The sequence below is a fragment of the Benincasa hispida genome, chromosome 2 (assembly GCF_027475165.1).
Source record: "Benincasa hispida cultivar pf3 chromosome 2, pf3_genome.v1.1, whole genome shotgun sequence".
NCBI classification, from domain to species: Eukaryota; Viridiplantae; Streptophyta; class Magnoliopsida; order Cucurbitales; family Cucurbitaceae; genus Benincasa; species Benincasa hispida.
In genome coordinates, this window is record NC_143479.1 from 70,905,697 (window position 1) to 70,928,954 (window position 23,258).

Below are 23,258 nucleotides of genomic sequence, written 5' to 3' on the forward strand. Positions count from 1 at the left end.
CATTCTTTTCTTTCATGTTTTTCTTCCCAGGTAGCGAAAGGTGAGGAGTTCTAGGGTACTGCTAAGGTCAAGGTCTACCACATCCACAGCCACACTTCGGGTTTTTAGAGTTGTTGATGTAAACTTTGTAGTTAAGCATGAGAGTTGTATAAACGTTGTACTGTTTGTAATAAAATGAGCTTAATCAAATAGTTGTTGTTTACATCTTTGGCTTAAAGTTTTATGAAAGTAAAGAGGTTCAGATGGGTAGTAGGTATCACAAAAGAGTGATATCTGCGGTCCTTCACGCCTCCCCTCGAGCTCAAGAGGTGGGTTCGGGGCGGGGTGTGTCAATTTCGTATCAGAGTAAAGATTTACGTAAAACTTGGGGAAAGGTTGAATGGAAGGTTTATTGTAAGTTTGAGTTGCTACTAGTTTGGTATCAAAGCATAAGTTTTAGAAAAATCGAAGGATTGAGTTCAGGAGAACCTGAGGTTTGAGATCAGTAAAACCAGAGGAAGTGTGGTAGAATATAGGTTTGAAGAGAAACCTAGGAATTAGTCAAAGTGAGACTAAGAGGAATAGAAGAGGTGGTAGGACCTAGCAGGCAACCTAAGCTGAAACTCACAATGTTATTTGAAGACCTATCGAGGAAGGTAAGAATGCATTTAAAATTATTCTCAATTAGAGTTTGAGATAGAAAAGTTATTTGTAGACAGCTTGGTTCGACGACTAGCTAAGAGACGATAAAAGAGGTATCGTTGGATAAACTAAGGAAGTTAATATTAGAGTAGCACAACAGAAGCATAGTAATAGACAAGCTATAAGAGTTTACAACAGAGATTGTTGTGAAACCTTAAACCAGAGTTAGCCGAGTAAATTTTGAGGACGAAATTATCTTAAGGGGGAAGTAATTGTGAAACCCGGATCTCAATTTCCCTACTTAAGCAAGTAACTAAGGGAATTAACTAAGTATAAGTTAAATCCTATGTTGAAGAGAAGGAAATTTCTAAGTATTTGAAGAGATTTTCTTTTGGTAGCTTTGAGTTGAGCCTTTACTAGTAAAATTTGGCTAAGTATGAAGTCAAAAAGAAACTATGCATTTGGTGTTAGGAAACATTAACACATGACATGAAACTAAGTTTGTAGAGGTTATAAGGAATTAAGCCATAAAACTAAGGACAACCATGCATTGAGTTTATGAAGTTTGCCTAATCATTGGCATGACAAGGGATGCATGTTGGCCGAAGCATTGGCAAGAGGTGCTGCCCAAAAGTTGCTCATGCATTGGGATGATAAGAGACTGCGTGAGCGAGAGCGAGAGGGCTAGACAATGAGTGTACGGCATTGGGCGTTGGAGTGTTGCGTGCAAACGATCATGTAGCTGCAAGCGACGCTAAACAATGTGCTAGACAATAGCACTAGACGATAGCACTAAACAATGAGCTCGAGCGCTAGACGATAAGCGTAGATGCTAGACGATGTGTTAGGCGTGAGAGCTAGGCGATAGACGCAAATGCTAAACAATGGCGCTACACGATAGGCGAAGTGCTAGATGATGGTCGTTGCGCGATAGACGCAAACGCTAGACGATGGCGCTACCCGATAAGTGGAGGCGTTAGACGATGGGTGTGATGCGTTAGATGATAGGCGTCAACGCTACATGATGAGGGACAGTGAGATCATTAACAACGAGAGATACGCGATGAGCAACAGCGAGATCACTAGACGATGGAGCTATTCGATAGGCACAGGCGTTAGGCGATGGGCTATGCATTGAATGATGAGTGACAACGAGATCGTTGGGTGATAAGCGACAGGGAGAGATCACTAAACGATGGAGCTATGCGATGGGGGCGTAAGTACTATACGATACGTGCAGGCGCTATGCGATGGGCTATGCACTTGACAATGAGCGACAAGGAGAGGGCTGGAGCAATTACAACCCTAAAGTATGATGTGGTAGTAGCAATTACAACCCTTACTCTTTCAGTTGTAAGATTTGAATCCTCAGACTATACAAATATTAAAATTGGACTTTTAAATTTACAATAGATGTAGAAATTGAATTCTCGAATGATAAAAATTGAACCTTCAAACTACTATGTACATCAGTCGGTCGATGTCTGTTTTGGGCGATCAGATTAGTCTTGAATTCCTCCTTTGCACTCCCTAACCTCAAACTTGTACAATTGTTATAATTTCTACCGTGAGGACTATTTAGGAATGTTTTATCAAACCATAAAGACTAAATTCTAATTTCTTCCAACCATAAGGTCCATTTTTGCAATTTAACCAAAAATAAACTTCAAACACGCATGGGAATTGAATACCTTTAATAGCACCTTCTTCAAATTCCATTACTTACGAAGTAGGATTTGTCGGGTAATACTTACCTTTTTTTAGTTGTTGAGTTCGATGTGTTGGAGGTTATTAAGCCTTCTCAATGTATGGGGTGGAGACTTCTCTTATTGATATTCGAGTTATTATTGAGGATATTACTTTTTTAGGAAGAATGTTAATACCTTAAATTTTCGTCACCTTCTTTTAGATGAGAACAAATCTGCTATGTTATTGTAGTTTTAGCATCCTCTTGATGTTCTCTTTAATATTGAGGGAGATTGAACACCTTTAATAGCACCTTCTTCAACGTTAGTCATCGACCCAATATTATATCTCTATAATGTCGGTTTCGACTGATATTATAGCCCAATTTTATATTAGTGCGAAAATTAAAACCGTTGCAAGTCATTGATGTGGAGAAGGTGTCATCCTTTCTTAATGATCTCTTTCAAGATGAGTGAATAGTCACTCTCAATAGTCTTGTAGTTTGAATAATCACTTTTTTAGATAAAAACAATATGAAAAACCAAATTTAGAGTTCAAAGAGTCTATTGAGTGGAAAGATGACATTAACATCTCTATAACACCTCTTTTAAGGGGGGGAAATAGACATTAACATCTCTATTGAGTGGAACCAAATTTGCAATTTAACCAAAAATAAACTTTAAACACGCATGAGGATAAAAAAAATATGAAAAAGAAGAAGAAGAAGAAGAAGAAGAGAGGAGTGTGAGGACGTTAAAAAAAATAATAATAAAGATTAGTCAAATTATAAATTTGGTTCCTATAACCTAGACAAAATTAGAATTTAGTTTCTATGATTTTAAAAGTTTAAATTTAGTCTCTATAATTTGATAAAACTTTATACATAATATTTGACAAGATTCTCATAAATATTTCTTATAAATATTTTTATCTAATTCCCTCTAACTATTGAAATTAAATTTACAATTTAACAAAAAAGAAAAAAAAAATCAAGCACGTATGAGGATGAAGGCGCCATTTCATCAAAATTGCCTAATCCGTCTCTAAATGATATTATTTTTAAATTATCCTATTATTTTGAAAATGATTTATTATTTTGAGGTAAAAAAACATTAATTTCTCACTTACATCTCGCCTAACTTTAAAAATAATTATAAAAAAAAAAAAAAAAAAAAAGTTGAAATTTTCTTGAGAAACTCCCCATTATAATCAAATGGAAATTCTTTTGGGAGAGTAAATATATAATAATTAGAAAAAAGAAATATGTGGGTCACTCGAAAATTAAACTTGAAATTTTTTTTAAATTTGTGAGGATAAATACGTAATTGTGATAATAATTTCCTAATTAGTTAATGAATTGGATTATATTTTCCTAAATCAAATTGGCTTTCCTGCCCTTAGGACTTATAAATAATAATGAGCAATAATACTACCTCCAAAAAAATCTCAACAATAATTTCTCATGGCTTTCCCAAATTCTCATTTGATCGAGTACTATATTTACAATGGCGGCCCTTCCAACAATCAACATCATCGTCAAGTCTTGGAAATTCAAAGATACTTTATCCATCGTCTCATGTTAAGATCTCCTTTCCAAATCATCAATCAAACTTCACCAATTCCACTCGATAATTATAATAATACTCTTTTCCCTCTCCCTCTCTACCTTCTCCATGACCACGAACCAATTTCCTTCCCCACCTACGTCGCCCAATTGTTTTCCACTCGAAACATTGATTTTGATACTTCTGAGATTATTGGCTTAGAGATTGCTCTACTCGTGCACCAAATCACCAAGGAAAATCCAGATGTAAGTTTTCACATTACCGTCATCATCGATTTTGTTCAATTAACTTGGATGGAACCGTTATTGTTCTCGGCACAGCAACCGACAAAGAACGAGGTGAGGATGGAGAGGTTAGAAGAGATTGGGAAAGATTTGGAGGATTGTAGTATTTGTTTGGAGGAATTTTGTAGTAGTAAGAGGAAGGTGGTAAAGATCCCCTGTGAGCATGTGTATCATGAGTCATGCATTTTGAAGTGGCTCAGTAATAGTCATTCTTGCCCTTTGTGTAGAAGCCTAATATTGACACTTGAGGACTAACTTTGAGATACAATAATTTAATTTAAATTTTCATTTGATTTAATTTCTCAACTTTTATGGATTCATTTGCAAATAATGTTAATATAGTCTATATACTTTCTTGCCAGTAGCAATAATAAATAATGATAATTGTAACACTATGTTATTGCAAATTTTGGATCATAATTCTCTCTTACTTTCCTTTCTCATGTCACTCTAAATCAGTATACAATAACAAAAAAATATTAGTTGAGTTCAGTTTATATATTTGGTGCTTTAATGCTATTAAAAATTTAATTAGTATATAATATATTAAAAAATTATTTTAAATAACAAAAACACTAAAATATTTGTAAATATAGTAAAATGGTAAAGTGGCAAAATGAAAAAAAATATATCTTTTTGTTATATTTATAAATAAGTTGGTTATTTTGCTATAAATGACAAGACCCAATCCTTTTAACTCCCGTAAATTTATATTTTATTTCAAATGTAAATAAGTTAAAATAAACTTTTAGTACTCGAGGTTTGGAGTTGATGTTTATTTGGTCTATGAGATTTGAAAATAAACATCTTTAATCTTTTAAGGTTGAAAAATAGTCTTAAATGGTCCCTACACTCCTTTGACCGTTTGTAGTCTATCTTTCTAGTCTTTTTGTTTTATTTTGGAACAAAGTTCTTGCAAATCTAGAATAAGAAGCCAATTCATCCTCTATTTTGAGATCTATAATATTCATTGCTATCAAATGATTGTGTTTCTATGATGGCTTTACCATAAGTCGTTTCCTTTTGAGAGCGGAGAAGGGGAGAATTTGGATCCTAGTTTATATTTTCAAGGTTAAAAATATATTTTTAGGTCTCTAAACTTTTATGAAAGTAACAATTTTATCTCAGAACTTTAGTTTGTATCGATTCAATCCTTGTATTTTCAATTTTGTAACAATTTAGTTCCTAAACTTTAGTATGTAACAACTAACAATTTAGTCCTTATACTTTTAAATTTGTAACAATTTAGTCCATAACATATAAAATTTCATCAAAATTAGATGTCAATTTTTATTTTTATGATGTAAAATTTTGTATCTTTTTTTATATTGAGTAGCTAGTTAGTTTATCAATTTATTTATGTAGAAAAAACCTATTAAATCTTGACACTAATTTCTATGATATGAACTAAATTGATACAAGTTCTAAAGTTCAATGACTAACTTGTTATAAAAAAATCGAAAGTATAAAGACTAAATTGTTACATACTAAAGTTAATTGATTTTTAGTCTATTTGCAAATTCACTCAGTTCAATAAATATGTGTTTGGTAGAAAATTTAGATTCTATTTTTAAAACTGTTTTTGGATTTTGTGATCCAAATAGTGAAGACTCAAAAAACAACATATTTTCGTTTTTGTTGTATTTCATTTTGAATTCAAAATTTAAAGGTTGAATTATATTTTTTTAAAAAAATAAAATCATTAAAAGATATAATATTTCAGATTATAGATTCGATTATTTTTGTTAACCTAAAATATATTTTATATGATAAGTGATAAATGATATGATATTACAAAATACCGATTATACAAATTTTTTAACCTAAACTAAGTTCATAAATTAATTAATAATAAATCATATTCAACCTCATATTTAATGAGTAACTATAATTAGTTTTATGTTTTTATAAATTATATATTATCAAATACATTTTGAACTAATATTTACATCGAAATTTAATGAAAAACATGAATTATAATTCTATTTTTAAAAAATGCATAAAATATTTGTTTATTAATTGAAATATTATTTTGAAATTCCTTTTATAACTAAAAAGAAATATTCATCGACATAAAATATTGGCATTTTCGTAAAATCAAAGGAGAGGAAAAGAGAGAGCAGCGGGAGTGGAGAAGAAGAAGAACGTTCCTCTGATCGCTTTGGCTATGGCTTTTTTCCACAACTCTTTTTCTTCTTCGTTCTTTTGATGCCGCCTTTCCTTCACTTTCCTTGTTTTCCTCTCAAAAGGTTCATCTCACACACCTCAAAATCCTCCATTAAAAATGCCTTGTTCAACCCACAACCCAATCTTCAACCATTTCTCTCATTTCTCCAAGAATTTCCCCATAACATTCTGTCGGTCAAATCCATACACGCCCAGATTATTATCACAAACGCCATATCTGGGGACCAATTTTTGGCTGCAAAGCTTGTTGCGGCGTACTCAGGTTTGGGTTGTTTGGAATATGCACGGAAACTGTTTGATAAAATTCCTCAACCAAAGACTGTTCTTTGCAATGCCATGGTTAATGGGTATCTGCAAAATGAGCATTATAATGAGAGTATGGAGCTGCTTAAGATGATGAGTCGATGTGGTTTGGAATTTGATAGTTATACTTGTAATTTTGCTCTTAAGGCATGCATGTTCTTAATGGATTATGAAACGGGGATGGCAGTGATTAGAATAGCTGTGTGTAAAGGGTTCGCTGGAGGTCGGTTTTTGGGAAGTTCGATCTTGAACTTTTTAGTGAAAACTGGTGATATTATGTGTGCACAAAATTTTTTTCATCAAATGGTTGAGAAAGACGTTGTTTGTTGGAATGTGATGATTGGTGGATTGGTACAGGAAGGCTTGTTTAATGAAGGTTATATCTTGTTTCTTGATATGCTTTATAATGAAATTGAGCCTAGTGCTGTGACCATGACAAGCTTGATTCAATCCTGTGGGGAGATGAGGAATTTAAAGTTTGGAAAATGCATGCATAGCTATGTTTTCGAATTTGGAATGAGTAGTGATACAAGAGTGCTTACCTCATTGATTGATATGTATTGTAAAACGGGTGATGTCGAAAGTGCTCGATGGATTTTCGATACCATGCCCTCTAGGAATTTGGTCTCTTGGAATGTTATGATTTCGGGATACGTTCAAAATGGTTTGTTTGTTGAAACTTTACATCTCTTTCAGATGTTAGTTATGAATGATGGAGGTTTCGATTCAGGTACCGTTGTTAGCCTCATCCAGCTTTGTTCTCGCACAGCTGATTTGGATGGCGGCAAGATCATCCATGGTTGCATTTATCGAAGGGGACTTGATTTGAATTTGGTTTTGTCTACTGCAATTGTTGATCTATATGCTAAAGGTGGGTCCGTGGCCTATGCATCTTCTGTTTTTAAAAGAATGAAAAATAAGAATGTGATTTCATGGACTGCAATGCTTGTGGGACTGGCACAAAATGGGCATGCTAGAGATGCCTTAAAGTTATTTTATCAGATGCAAAATGAGAAGGTCACTCCTAATGCTCTCACCTTAGTTAGTTTAGTCCATTGTTGCATGCTTCTAGGCTCGTTACGTGAAGGGAGAAGTATACATGCTCTCTTAACTCGATTTCATTTTGCTTTCGAAGTTGTAGTTATGACAGCCCTCATTGATATGTATGCAAAATGTAGCAAAATAAACTCAGCTGAGAAGGTATTCAAGTATGGTTTTACGCCTAAGGATGTGATATTATATAATACTATGATTTCGGGCTATGGAATGCATGGTCTCGGGCGTAAAGCACTGTGTATCTACCATCAAATGAATCGAGAAGGACTTCAGTCAAATGAGAGCACCTTTGTTTCTCTGCTATCTGCTTGTAGCCATTCAGGCCTGTTTGAAGAGGGGATCTCTTTGTTTCGAAATATGGAGAAAGATCATAACATAACACCTACCGATAAACTTTATGCTTGTTTAGTAGATCTTCTATGTCGAGCAGGTCGCCTTCGGCAAGCTGAGGAATTAATCAATCAAATGCCTTTCTTACCAACAAGTGGCATACTTGAAACTCTGCTGAGTGGATGTCTTTTGCACAAGGACATTGAATTGGGTGTAAAAATTGCCGACAGATTACTCTCCTTGGAGTCTAGAAATCCGAGCACCTACATTACCTTGTCGAATATATACGCTGAAGCAAGTCGATGGGATTCGGTAAAGTATGTTCGAGGTCTCATGACCGAGCAAGAGCTTAAAAAGATTCCAGGATATAGCTCAATTGAAGTAAATATCTAGTCTATATGTTTGGTGCAAATGGGAGAATTTGCAGCCATGTTGGGCAAACATCAAGCAAATCCTTGGAGTTCAAGATGACCATTTGTTGTGTCATATTTTGTTCATCACTAACTTATTTGGAATAACTTTTCATACTCTATTGATTTTAAAATTGTAGGAATTTTTATTTTATATATTTCCAAACATTAATTTAATATCAATCATGTTGTTTTATTTGTCAAAAGAAACTTAGATAAGTGGTATTCAACATGCACTCGTTCTCTTGACGTCGAAGGTTCAATCTCTCTCTTGATTTGTGGTAGGTAGGAGAACAATAAAGAAGAAGATCAACAGATGAAGGAAGACATTTTTCATCCTCAATGAAACAAATCTATTAAGAAAAAAATGTCACTAAGATCTTCGCTCGTTTTGAATTTATTTATCTTTTTCTCTTTTCCATTCATATCTTACATTAATTTTCATTAATAGATCGTGAGACAAATACCTCAAATTTCATTCTTCCTTCGTGGTATGCTTACCGCTGAAAGATTTGTTCCCTACCAATCTTTTATGGGTGAGGAAAACAGTATTTTACCATAATCTCTAAATTCGTCCTTTACCCTCAAATTATAATTCCATTTTGAATTTGACATGATTGTTTGATATTTTTCAGTAGCTTCCCACCTCTTCTCTTTATGTTTTTATCTTCATTTTAAGTTGGAAAGTTAATGAGATAGTTGTTTTGAAACAATTTCAATGATTAAGGGTTAAAATGAATTTTTTTATACGATAAGGGCATAATGGTTAAGGGTTAACATGAAAATTTTGATACAATAAGGACATAATTGAAATTTACCTGAAGTTTAGAGACATACCTAAAACGTATCATAAAGTTCATAGTCATAATTGAAACCTGCCTAATGAAGCTTAATAGATGGGTTGGGTTTGGTTAGTCATGAGGTTGGCTCTTTCTCTTCCTCGTACCTTGGTCATCCTTTCAGAGGTAATTTGAGAGCTCTCTTTTTGAGATAGTCTCATAGAGAAGATTAGGAAGAGGTTGGCCTTATGGAAGAATTTTTTTTCCCTCTAAAGCTGGTAGACTTACTTTGATTAGATCAATGTTGAGTGGAATTCCTATCTATTACTTCTCTTTTTTTGAACGTCTGTCTCGATTTGTAAAAACATCGAAGAACCTCATGAGAGGCTTCCTCTAGGAAAGGGCGGACGAAAGGAGTAGTTCTCATTTAGTTAGGTAGGAAGTGATGGAGAATTCTATGAATGGGAGGGGGAGGGGAGATCGAGAATGTTAACTTTTTTTTTTTTTTAATGAAACAATACTTCAAAACAATCAAACAATGTCCAAAGGCCTACGATTCTCAATCTCTCTGTCAACAATAGGAGAGAGCCAAGGTAGAGAAACAAAGTCCCACCAACCACCGAATACATTAGACGATGCCCACTTCGCTAGAGAATAGAAGTCCTAGGGTAGCTTACGGAACAAAATTAAGGCTTTTAATGCGTACTTTGTTCATCCATTTTCGAATCTCCTCTAAGATGACCCCATGAGTAGAGTCAAGAAGAATGTTTGAGTTAATAGCTCGTACAAGAGATTGTGAATCGGATTCCACCTAACAATTAGAAATGTAGCGTTCGTCTAACACCTGAAGATCATGGAGTAAAGCAAAAGCTTCAATTGAAAATACATTGATACGTCAGTGATATTTTTGGCAAATGCAAGAACCAGATGTTCATTAGAGTCCTTGATAATACTACCCAACCCCACAGTTAAAGGCCTAATACCAACAGAAGCATCCACATTCATCTTAAAAGAAAAGTTCTCATGCGCCCTCCACACTCCACTATTGAGATTGGTAATTTTAAGGTTATGCAACAAACTCCCTCACCATATATTTATTGGGATTTTGGATCTTAAGATACTGCATTTTTTACTGAATCCTATTCCATCTCTCTCTCTAAAAAAAGGACTACTCTCAAGTTAGTCCTCTTGGTGGTTCTTGATTGTGGGAACTATCCGTGATATGAGAGGTTTCTAATTTCTTCTTGTACGTGTTGTACTTATCAAGACTGGGAGAAGACATTGTAATTAAAAAAAAGACTATGAAATATGACTTCAAAATACACCACAATTTAGCGAAAATGAGCATAGTTTAACTGACATAAGTATATGGCAACTACAGACATGTTTAATTTGACCCATTGCCCCAATTGTGTTAGAAAAAAATGAGTCGGTAATGAACTAGTTGAAACCCAAAACTCAATACAAACAGGCAAACAATTTATTGTCAAAATGAGCATAATTCATCAATTGATATCAATTATCTACAATCAACTTTAAGGTTAGATGTTCAATCCCCACCCTATACGTCATACAGATAACTTACCAAATTGAGATGTAGAAATTAGTTTTGTGAAAATCTTACATGCATATATGGAGAAGGATTGATTCAAAAAGTGCAAAATAAAGTAAGCTGTTGATAATTGAAGGACAGAGAACTCCCAAATAAGAAAAACAATAATAAAATGGAACACTTTGGGGATTAAGGATCTAAAGCTTTTTTCTTGCTCAATTGACAGTAGAGAGAGATAGAGAGAGAGATTCCAGATTTGGATTTGAGGCTGACTTTCTGAAACGGCGAAGCAGATCTTCGTTCTTCCTATTGGCTCTTTCCACTTACTTGCAGACAGCACAACAGAGCCCACAACAACCACGACACACAACCGCAAACAATCCATAATTATGATGATGCATCACTCCAATTCATTCCCAACTTTTCCCTCTTTTTCTGTTCCATTTCCATTCTGATTTCACTCGCCTTTCCCAATTTCTTCCCCCAATTTCCCTGTTCTGCTTTCCCCTCGATCGTTTTCTTTGATGGGTTTTTCATGCTTCTTCGTTCTTGGTATGTTTTATGCTGATTATTTTTCGTTTTGTTTTGGGTTTTGATAATCATTTAGGAATCTTATGTGGGGTTTTTTGTTTTCTCAGTTTTCTTCGATTAATAATTTACTTGGAAATTTATGTCTACTGTTTTTTGCTGGATTTGTAGTGAGAAAATGTATGAGTGAAGTGCTTTTGTTGGTTGCTATGGTGGGAGATGACGTTTAGAATTGATAAATGGGGTGTTTGGTTAGCCGAGAGGCGTCTTCTAGAAGTGTAGAAGCCCCTGTAGATAAGGGGAAGAGGAATCAAATTACCGAGTCTCGTGTCGAAGGCGAGGTTGTTCAGGAGAAAGAAGTAGAACGTGTGAGTGCTAACGTAGAGGAGCATATAAACGTGAACAAGGAAGAGGAGCAGAAGGCTGATGGGGGTCAGGTTCGCCCACGAGCAGAGCGGAGAAGGTCGAGGAAGGTTCCCAGGCCAACTAACTTGCCTAACCATTACCAGGGAGAGCAAGTTGCTGCTGGATGGCCTTCTTGGCTCACAGCAGTTTGTGGAGAGGCTCTCAATGGCTGGATTCCTCGGAAGGCTGATACATTTGAAAAGATTGATAAGGTAGGCAATCGACTAAGTAACATTAGGTGTAGTTTCAGTTTGATTTAATGCATTATTGTTCTTGCTCTTTAACTTTTTACTCTCCACTGTCTTACATTCTTCTAACATAATTGATTTGGTGTTAGATTGGACAAGGAACGTATAGCAATGTGTATAAAGCTAAAGATATACTTACAGGTAAAATTGTTGCACTGAAGAAGGTTCGATTTGACAATTTGGAACCTGAAAGTGTGAAATTTATGGCTAGAGAGATTCTCATCCTTAGGAGATTAAATCATAACAATGTTGTGAAATTGGAGGGATTGGTTACATCACGGATGTCTTGTAGTTTATACTTGGTGTTTGAGTACATGGAACATGATTTAGCAGGTCTTGCTGCAAATCCATCGATCAAATTTACGGAATCTCAGGTTAGCATATTGTTTCTTTTAGTTTTCATATCCAAACTGAATATTGGACAAAAGCTGAACAATAACTCTTTTGGTGAATCCATGCCTATTTATAGGTTAAATGTTTCATGCAACAACTGCTATCTGGACTGGAACACTGTCATAATCGTCGGGTGCTTCACCGTGACATTAAAGGATCTAATCTTCTCATTGATAGTGGAGGAGTGCTTAAGATTGCTGACTTTGGATTGGCTTCTTTCTTTGACCCGAATCACAAGCACCCAATGACTAGTCGGGTGGTTACCTTATGGTATCGACCTCCTGAACTTCTTCTTGGAGCAACTGATTATGGAGTAGGAGTAGACCTCTGGAGTGCTGGGTGTATACTGGCAGAGTTATTAGCTGGGAGGCCTATTATGCCTGGCCGTACAGAGGTAATTGCTTTCTTTCTGTAGGAGAACATGATGGAAAGAGTTTATATTAGCAGCAATATTTTGATTAATGTTAAACTAAAGAATCACAGGGCTCGTAAGAGATGGGCAGTCTTTGGCAGCTCTATTTTGATTAACACTCCAGCTTTAGATAAATGGATGTAGAAAAGTTCAAAACTAGCACAGAATTTAAAGGATGAAAGGTCACAGTTTAAATATCATGTTCTCTATTTGAACTACTGCTTTTCTAGAAGATGCACCCTTATTAAATTACTACCTCTCTGACCACTATTAAGATAAAAGAATTATTATTCACTTTTTACATTTGAAAACATGCAACAATTTTAGGAATTTATCCATCATAGCCATTACCTATTGTTTTATTAAATTGTCTTCAGCGCCATTATGACTCTCAGTGAGCATACAAAATTGCATTATGTATAAGGTGTCAAATGCGTGGATCACTGTACCCCTTATGGATCATTGTGGGAAGGCATGACGTAATATTAGGCAAAATATGAAAAGTAATGCCTTTCATGGGTCATTTTTTCATTTTAGTGGTAGGATTCCTTCTCTGTTTGTGTACCTTGCTTTATGGTGCATGATTGATGATCCCGTTACTATCACCATATTGGCTTTGGTTTTAGAAATAGGGTCCCTTATATATGTGCATGGACCTTTCAGTGTACTATAGGTGTTTTTTTTCTCACATCGATGAATGTGGTTAGTTAACATATGTACGCCTCATCGATAGCATTGCTGCTTCTGCTTGATTCATCTGTACTATCTTTTAATCATTGAGTAAATGTTTCATATTCAAAACAGCTATCATCTATTTTCATTAGAGTGAACGTTTCAAAATAGTTGAGGAAGCTTGAAATAGTTTTAACTTTTAACTATGATATAGGTTGTTCTCGTTTTCCTTAACTTGAATCTTTCTAGCATTTTGGGGCATCCTCCTCTTTTAATGACATACCATCTATGAAATTATTTCTTATATTAAAAAACGAATCTTCCTAACCTTCTCTATCGGCTGTACGTGCTAATTACTCTTTTGCTCATCCAGGTAGAGCAACTACACAAGATATACAAGCTTTGTGGCTCCCCTTCGGATGAATATTGGAAAAGAGCAAAACTTCCCAATGCTACCTTATTTAAGCCCAGAGAACCTTATAAAAGATGTATAAAGGAGACATTTAAAGATTTCCCCCCATCTTCTCTGCCCCTTATAGAAACGCTACTTGCAATTGATCCAGCAGAACGAAAGACAGCAACAGATGCATTAAATAGCGAGGTGAGCTAAAGAATTGTCAGAATATATTTCTGTTATGACTTTCACTTCTGTCAATAATCTGTTTCTAATGATATGGTTTCATTTATTATAGACATCGATCTTCCTACTCTACTATATCTACCGATCAGATGGAGTGTTGTTTGCTTCCTGTGCCTCTTCTGGTTTGGTTTCAATAGGACAGCTTATTAAGTCATTTTCTTTCATGGAGAACGAAAGTCCTTTTCTTTCATTAAGTCAGCATATTAAGTCCTTTTATTAGACATTAAGACAGCGTATAAAGTCTTTTTATTATAAATATAAGACGTGTATTAAGTCCACAATTTTATGTTATAAAATATCTCTAATTTTTCAATTGAAATTAATATTTGATGTTACTTGAACAGGATCTATTCTATAGATTATACAACTGTGTCCTTGAGTTATAAAAAAAATATTTGATGTAAAATTTTCATGGCTTATTAGATATACATTTTCTTGGGTAAACAAACTTTTGAGAAACTATAAAAAGCACATACGCTTATGGAGAAAAGTCAAAATCACATTCACATGTTTTTTTAATCATTTATTGCTGCATTCATGTCGAATATGAAACTTTGTTAAATTCAATGTACTTACCTGTATCTAATTTTACTATTATTTGTTTGATTTTGATAATCTAAATTATTGATAGCATGAAGAAGATTTTATTTAACACGATCTATATGAATAACGGGTGTTCCCAGTATGTGCAGCTGATTTGGGTGTGCTTTCTGGTGTCCTTCGGGGTTTCTTTGGCTTGTAGCTAAGATTGTTGGAGGATAATTAAGGAGGTTGTGTTCCCTCCCTTTCAGGATACGGGTAGAGTTCTTTGGCAGGCTTGTTTCTTTGGGTGTTTTGGGGTATTTGGCTTTAGAGAAACATTAGAACTCTTAGAGAGGTTGTGAGGACTTGAAAAGTAAATTGGGATAACATTAGATATAACGCCTCTTTATAGGCTTTTATTCTGAGAAAACACCTCTATATAGATGTTTTGCTTCTTAAGCCTTTTGTTATTATTAGTTAGGTGTTTTCTTTTGGATTGGAGCCCCCTTTTAGGTCAATGCACCTTTTGTTGGATCTTCTTTTTGTATGCCCATCTATATTCTTTCACATTTCTCCAAGAAACTTGAATTTCATAAAAAATTAAAATACAAATAAGGAGTGTTTGTTGTTTCAAGGAAACTTCTTTATAAGGCTTTCAATGCTAATGAGGCTATTGAAGACTAGGGCTGGTAAGAAAGGATGTATTATCTTTCAGATGTTTGAATTCTCGCTAGCTCGGCACAATGATACTCGTAATATGATCAAAGAGTTCCTTATCCATCCGTCCTTTCTTGAGAAGGGTTGTTTTATGGCTTGCTGGGGTGTGTGATATTATGTGGGATATTTGGTGTGGGTGGAATAACTGAGTGTCCAGAGATTGGGGAGGGAGAGGGATCTTTGAGATGTTTGGTCCCTTGTTAGATTTCATGTTTCCATCTGGGCTTTGATTCCAAAGCCTTTTGTAATTCCTCTATAGGATCTATTTTATACAGTTGGAGCCTATTCTTTTAGTTGGGTTTGACTTTTTGTATGGCATTGTATTTTTTCATTTTTTTCTTAATGAAAGTTGTTATAAAAGAAAACATATTTCATCATCTTTATCATCTTTTGTGTTGGTGATGTCATGTTACTTTTGGGGAGCTCATGCGTTTTTTCGTTCGACTTCCATCTTCGTTTGTCCAATAGGGAATGGATAGAGGTCATGACCCTCTTTTCTTTATTGGGGGGATGTTGAGTTTAGGCAAGGGAGAAGGGATATCCATATTTGGAGTCTTAGCCCTTATAATGGGCTCTCTTGTAAATCTTTCTTTCGTTACTTGTTGGATCCTTCCTTTTAGAGAGTTAGGTTTTTCAATTCTTTGGAGGTGAAGTCCTGGAGAAGGTAAAGTTCTTTATCTGGCAGGTTATTTATGGAAGAATTAATACCTTGGGATCACTTATTATGGAATTATTCTTATGCGCGATCAATTAGGAACATCTTATTTGGGGTGCTCTATATTCAGGCAGCGTTTCATTGAGTTTTCAACTTTGTATATATTTTTTTAAATTTAATTATTTGTTAGCCAAACACACGCACACACATTTCAGTGTAAGAGATCTTAAATCACATAGGCATTAGGCAAAGTGACCTTTTTTCTCGTGTTCTTTTCTTATGGTGGTGGGTGTTCTTACTAAGTCTCTGTTCATGCAAATGAGAGGTTTATTTGGAGGCCTTTTCATGCGAGGAGACTCATTGTCCTTCTGACATACGGACACTACTATCTTTTTAACTTTTTTGAGAGAGGATTATTGTATCCGGTCTTTAGTAAGGCAGGCCATGGTTACATGATGTTGGATCATAAAAAATGTATTCAAGCAACACTTACCTCGTCTTTGAGTCCATCATCTATAGTTTTAGAGTTAACCGAGAGTAAGTGTTACTACAGTACTGAAAGGTGGATGGACTTATATGGCCTGGGCTGTGATACCGTTTTCTTGTTAATGACATATAAGAACAACTGCTTTCATTGAGAAAAAAAATGAAAGAATACAGGGGCCTATAGAAAACAAGCCCACCAAAACACCCCATCTAAAGGAAGGGGTTCCAACTAAATAAAATGTTTCCTAGAGAATAATTACAAAAAAGCTTCGAAACAAAAGTCCAAAAGGATACATGAAATCTCACCAAAGACCAAACCTCACAAGGGTTCTTGTCCCTACCTCTAAACACTCTATCATTCCTCTCCCTCCAAATATCCCAAACAACCGCACACACCCTAGCAAGCAAAAAAAAAAAAAAAGGCCTTTCTCTCTAAAAGGCGGATGAAGGAGGAACTTCTCTATCGTTGCACAGACATCTCTTTGCCCAGCAATGCTTACAAGTAACAAGAAGAAACTCCACATAGTCCTTGCATATGGGCAGTCCTAAATGAGATGATCTAGATCTCCACCTTCCAACAAATAATACAGCAAAAAGGCCCCACAAGCGAAGTTCTTCTCCTAACAAGCCTATTAAGAGTGTTCTCACGACCAAGCAAGACTTGTCAAATAAAAAACACGACTTTCTTAGGAATCTTAATCCTCCAAATCACATCGAACACAAAGTCCCAATGGGAGAGGAGTCCAATAACAATCTGAAGAAGGATTTACAAGAAAACCCTTGGGACTCCAAATCCGATTGTTAATGACTGACTTAGATCTTCTTATGGGTCAAAACCCTAGACTAGTTGTTTTAGGATCCTATTGAAGAATGATACAAAACCAGCTTCTTTCTTGAAAGAGGGTTTTTCTTTTCTTTTTTTCATGGGTCAATTGAGGGAAGTTTTCCAATTCAATCTACCTTTAGTGAACTGCTTTATTTGTAATAATTATTATTTTATGGAAAAATACAATTTTAGTCCTTGAGGTTTGTGTTTGGTAAGCATCTAGGGCCACGAGTTATCAAACTCGACATTTTAACTTTTGAGGTATGAAAATATGGTTTATTTGGTAATTTTCAATAGTTTGTTTTCGTTACTGTAGCATGGCATTTTTTAACTAACTTTTAAACTAAAATAAAATTTTCATTATTTTTCCTTTCTCTCTCTCTCTCTCTCTCTCTCCCCTCTCTTTCTTTTCTCATTCTCCCACTGTTGCCTCGCTCCCTTCTCCTGAAATGACAGAGAAGTGTGGCAACAACAATGTGGGGAGGTAAAGGAAAGAGGAGGATGGAGGAGATGGAGAAATAAGGGAGAGAGAAGAAAAAAGAGAAAAATATTTGTTTTTTTTTTTACTTAAAAAATTAATAAAGAAATGTCATGTCAACCTTCCATTAGCTCGACTTGCGACAGGGACCAAATAAACCCTTATGACCCTTTTATTCGTCTAAAATAGCGGAAAGGATAGCCGGGCAAAGAAGTATACTTATATCTCAAAAAGGAGGATGTAAAATGATTGAACAACACGTGGGGTACTTCTCTTCTCTCCAAAAGCTTGCTAGAACCTAAACCAAATCCTTTTAGCCATTGTGCACCTATAAAGAATGATCCAAACCCTCTTATGCTTGTTGGCAAGGAACAACACCATTTGGAGCCAAGAATTAGAGAGGAATACCTTTGTGTACCAAAAACCTGTGGTATTTGTAATGGAGAGAATCAAGATAAATGAATAATGTATTCCATTCACTAAAGAGACATACACAAGTGTACAAGGGTAAACTATGCAAGAGAGTAAAAAAATCATAAAGGACATCATGATTATTTACAATAATATGACCATAGTCCATAATAATATGAAATAGCTTATGACCCCACCAAATCTTCTATACTACCCTTTCCTTCCTCTATTTTCTTTCCCATGTTACTTTCTGTGAGGTCTCACCAACCTCCAAATCAGATCCAAAGGCTCCACCTCAGCCCCAATCCCTACTTTTCCCTTTTGTTGGCTCTAATACTAAGGCGTATCTCTCCATCCCAGTCACCATTTGCTCTTCCTAACTACCAGATCTTAATCTACACACCCTTTTTCCTTGTCCACCTTTGGTGAGGAAATTGCTGGCCAGCTATCCGATATTACCTACCTTAGTGAAGAACCTTTCGTTGTCCACCAATAGGCCTTAGCCATCGCCTTGCCTCTTCTAACTGACCATTACCCTTCTCTGATTGCTACCCTACCATTGACTCGCCTCCCCACCCCCGCTTCCATGTTCCCTTACCCATACAGCCATCAAGCCATTTGCACTCTCTAACCATCCACTGCCCACATCACCCAATCCGCCTGCCCTTCCTCATCTACCTTATAGCCTTGTGAACATGGCTCACTTTCTCCCAGACCATGGGCTTTGTATTATGACTATTCCTCCTTCCACAACCACCAAAAACCAAGAAAGCTTACTCCACCACTGGGAAAAAATAAACTGTTAGGGAATTACAAAACCTACGTTACTCCGTCCACTATGATAAATCAACAACTATGACAATTTTGGAGGGTTCTTTGTGTGATCAATATCTTCTAACCTGGAATGTTCATGGATTGGGTTCTTGGAGGAAAAAGGTGTTGATCAAGAAGATTGTTCAACCATAAAACACGAGTAGTGGAAATGAAATTACCTGTGTTGGCACCCATATGGTTAAATCAATCTGGCATTCTTCCCACATTAGCTACACAACCCTTGATACCATAAAATCATCTGGGGATATTCTTGTGCTTTAGAGTGAGCTAAATTTTACAATTGAGAGGTTATTTAGGGTCTCTTCATTGCCTCCGTTCATATTTTTAATATTGGCGGGGTTTCTTTTTGGCTTATGGTTATGGCGGTTCATGATCCATTTGAAAACAACTCACTAATGATTGTTGGTGGAGATTGTATGACTTGGCTGTTTTGGGGGGAAATCATTGGATTATAGGTGGTGACTTTGTGACACGTTGGTCTTGGGAGAAATCTCGTGATCACTACCAACAAGAGTATGCATGCTATTAATCAGTGGATTTCTAATTATCGGTTGTTAGACATTCCCTTGTAGAATGGTCTAGCTTTGGCCCCACACAATATGTATCTCTTTTAGATAAATTCTTGATCACGGAGGCTTGTCATAGTAAATTTGGTTAAGCGGCCCATAAACATCTAGATAGAATTACATTTGACCATAGTACCTTATCTCTAACTTTTGGGGTTATTACTTGGGGGCCTTGCCCTTCTCATTTTGAAAATTCTTGGCTGCAAATTTTGTCAGTAAGTGAGGTTGTGGATGGTTGGTGGAATTGGAATTCTTTAATAGTTTGGCCTGGTCATGGATTGATGATGAAACGCAAGGGCCTCAAAGTTGAGCTACAAAATTGGAGCAAGGCACAACACCTGGAAGCCTCACAAATGGCCTCAATCATATATCTACTCCATTTATTATTCAGTTCAGAAGACAGTGGTCCTTTATTTGCATCTCAGGTTGACTCTCGTGGTTGCGGGGTGAATAGATTGAGAATTTGACAACACATAAACAGATCTATTGGCATTAACATTATAAGTTGAAATGGCTCACTGAAGGTGATGAAAACACAAGTTTTTCATTCAATTTTTAGCTGCCTATAAATAGAAAAGCTTGATCTAAAAAATTCTTTCCTGAGATGGGATTAGTTTGTTGATAGGATAGTAGGGGATACTGAGTCTGAATGCCTGGACTTCTACAAGAAGCTCTTTACTAAGGATAGGAACCAACATTGAACAGGTGTCTAGGCTTGAGGCTTGAGGATGTATTTACTGATGAAGAGGTTTCCAATGCAATCCCTTTTCTAGGCTCAATAAAATCTCCTGGTCCTTATGGCTTTACAACAAAATTCATCAATTTTTTTTGGAATACTATCAAACATGATGTTTTGGCTATGGTGCATAAGTTCTTTTCATTTGGAGTCGTCACTGCTTCATTGAATGAAACCTATATTTGTTTAATACCCAAGAAGCTTGATTCCAAATCAGTTGTTGATTACCACTTTATCAGTCTCATTCCATATGCGTATTAGATTATTGCTCGAGTCCAATCTAGGTGGCTGAAACTTGTCCTACCTTCTACTATTGCAAAAGCCAAACTTTTTCTTTTGTTTCTAATATACAAATTATGGATGCCTCATGGAAAATGAGAGTGAATTATAGGTGTGGTTCTCAAATTAGATCTTGAAAAGGCTTTCAATATAATGAATTGGGAATGGTATTTCAAAATAGTCCTTTGGTAGAAGTTAAACTTTCAAGGATTAACTCTTTTCGAAGATAGGCGAGGGTTGTTGCATCTTTTGGGTTCTTCATTCTCCAGCTTCCTCAGCTTCTTGCACTCTTCTTTTGGTTAATTACAAAGTATTGTAGCTTTTCTTTCTGTTTGCATCTTCTCAAGCCTAGTTGGCATTTATGTTAAAGCTTTGGTTTAAAGAGTTTGATGGTTTTTTCAAGATGAGTCTCTTCTTGGATTGCTCATTTTGTTTCAGCTCGAGTTCAAGGCTCTTCACATTTGATCTAGATTGATTTTTATTCTCCTGCATAGTGCTTCTCTTTTTTTGTACTCATTTTGGTATTTCTAGCATTTTTGTTTCATTTTTTTTAAATACTATAGGTCTCCTAGATGGGTCATCCTTTTCATGATATTAGTGGGTCATCATTTTCATCTATCTTAGTAGGTCATCCTTTTCTCTAGACACTCTGGGGTTTATGAATGGTCGTCTTTTTAGGGATCTTTCCTACTCCTCTGACAATTTTATGGTACTTGTTCAAATGAAAAGAGACTAATGCTCAAAGTACAAGGAAACAAAACAAAAATACTATAAACATACATGCGCGTGCGCACGCAAATATGGTGACACACACGTTCAGATAAGAAGCCAAATATAGCGACACGCACTCCCACATGCACCCGAGCGTGATTGTGATGTAGAAGATGGTGGTGGCACATGACTTCATACGCAAGTTAGATGGTGACTGAGTTCTGGGGTTATGCTGATTGGCAATTGAGCTTTCTCAAGGATTGGGCAGTGACAATAAAATACAAATAAAAAAAGGCCAAAATATGGTAGAGGTAGTGTTTTTTGTGGTAGTGGTGGCGACGAGCATTGACAGGGGTGACAACGAAAATAGGCATAGGCCAAACAATAAGTTTGTGGTGGAAAACAAAAGGGTTTTGAACTCTGAAAGGTGAAAGTTCACAAAACCCTAGGATAATATAAAAGCCCTATTCACCCTAACACTCTCCTCATACCACGTAATTGAGAGAATCAAAATTATGCATTCCATTACCAAAGAGATATGCATACAAGTATATAAAAGGAACCTAAGTAGGAGAAAGTAAAAAGACCATAGAAGACAACATGACTAATATATTTACTATAACCTAAGTATACTCTAATATAAGCACTATAAAAATATTCAATTCTCTGAAGTGCTACAATCAAGAACAGTTTAACTTCTTTTGGAGCTCGTAAATATGGGAAGTGGGGGGGCTGAGAGTGCTTAAAAAATACCATAAATACAATGAGACCAATCATGTTTACATGGCATTAGAAAACTCACAAGAATTTGGCAGTAGAGTGCTAGTTCTTATTCTGCAGGAAATTTTGTATGAGCAACTACTTCTAGGACATAAAAATTGGTGATTTAACATAACATCAAAGTAGAAGGTCGGGTTTCCTCCCCAATTAACATCTATTTTCAATTATTGGGCATTCTACAAATTTTCAAGTCTACATGTTTGGGAAATATATTGAAATACTGATAAAATTAAATATATTGTAATCCATCTACTTAAACTTTTGGGTTAATTGGCGATTTAACTAATATTAAGCTTCCATAAATTATTTTAGGGTGGTGGCATGAAGGAAAGGCTAAAGTATATTGGGAAGCACTTCCTGAGCTATTTTGTCGATGATTTGGATCATTGACTGATAGAAAACTTAGAGAAAAGATCCAATTAAATTTCATGACTTCACATAAAAAGCTAAAACTGTACTTGTATAATTTTATGCATAACCAAATATGTTGAATAAAAAACATATTTACTATGGTCGATAACCTTTATCTGTTTTAGTTTGGTATCACTTAACTATTACGAATCTTGTTGGTTTTTTATTCTTTGCAATTCAGTCTTCTAGGCTTATTTTTGCTTCAACTTATAAGGTAGCTTTAATCAGGGAAATTATGAATTTGGATGTATAACAGATGTTATATTCTCACTTTCTGTGACTGCTATAATGGGAATTATGCCATATTTCTTGTATGCCTTTCAAATTTTGTCCATTGCAATACAGTTCTTCATGACAGAACCTTTAGCCTGCAAACCCTCCAACCTCCCAAAATATCCTCCCAGTAAGGAGATGGATGCAAGAAGACGGGATGATGAAGCTCGGAGGTATGGATGCCTTAATTTCAGTTTCTGTTCAGTATATGCCTGGTTTATTTTGAGAGGTACTGAGACATTTGCGCAAGATATTTTCATGAGGTTGAGATTGTTTCCCAAACAGATGCTTTTATCTTTTCAAATATTTGGTTATCATAATACAATTGGCTTGTTTCAATGGTAATCGAGCTGAAGATACCTGTCTTGGTTAAATTTACAAGGATAATGGCTGAACTTTGAGGATTATGTTTATTTACTTCTTGAAGTTTTAAAGTTTTTGGTTATATTCTTGAATTTTTTATTTTGATTTGTTACCGGTTAAGGAGCTGAAGCTACTTGTA

At 35.5% G+C, this 23,258-nt stretch overlaps 2 protein-coding genes across 3 annotated transcripts; both read left to right on the forward strand.

Moving 5' to 3' along the window:
- Positions 1 to 6,234: 6,234 nt before the first annotated feature.
- Positions 6,235 to 8,625, forward strand: LOC120069813 (pentatricopeptide repeat-containing protein At5g39350-like). The gene has a single exon (XM_039021628.2). The coding sequence runs from the start codon at positions 6,365 to 6,367 to the stop codon at positions 8,423 to 8,425; it is 2,061 nt and encodes a 686-aa protein (XP_038877556.2). The 5' UTR covers positions 6,235 to 6,364; the 3' UTR covers positions 8,426 to 8,625.
- Positions 8,626 to 10,878: 2,253 nt separating this feature from the next.
- On the forward strand, positions 10,879 to 23,220 carry LOC150038145 (putative serine/threonine-protein kinase At1g54610). 2 transcript variants are annotated; one of them, XM_090311338.1, is made up of 6 exons: positions 10,879 to 11,325; positions 11,473 to 11,918; positions 12,044 to 12,328; positions 12,424 to 12,741; positions 13,805 to 14,032; positions 22,829 to 23,220. In XM_090311338.1, exons 2-6 carry the CDS (start codon positions 11,541 to 11,543, stop codon positions 23,099 to 23,101), a joined length of 1,482 nt encoding a protein of 493 aa, XP_090167464.1. In that variant the 5' UTR covers positions 10,879 to 11,325; positions 11,473 to 11,540; the 3' UTR covers positions 23,102 to 23,220. The 2 variants fall into 2 exon arrangements, with proteins under 2 accessions (XP_090167464.1, XP_090167465.1); XM_090311339.1 differs by lacking the exon at positions 22,829 to 23,220 and adding an exon at positions 14,124 to 14,406.
- Positions 23,221 to 23,258: the final 38 nt, after the last annotated feature.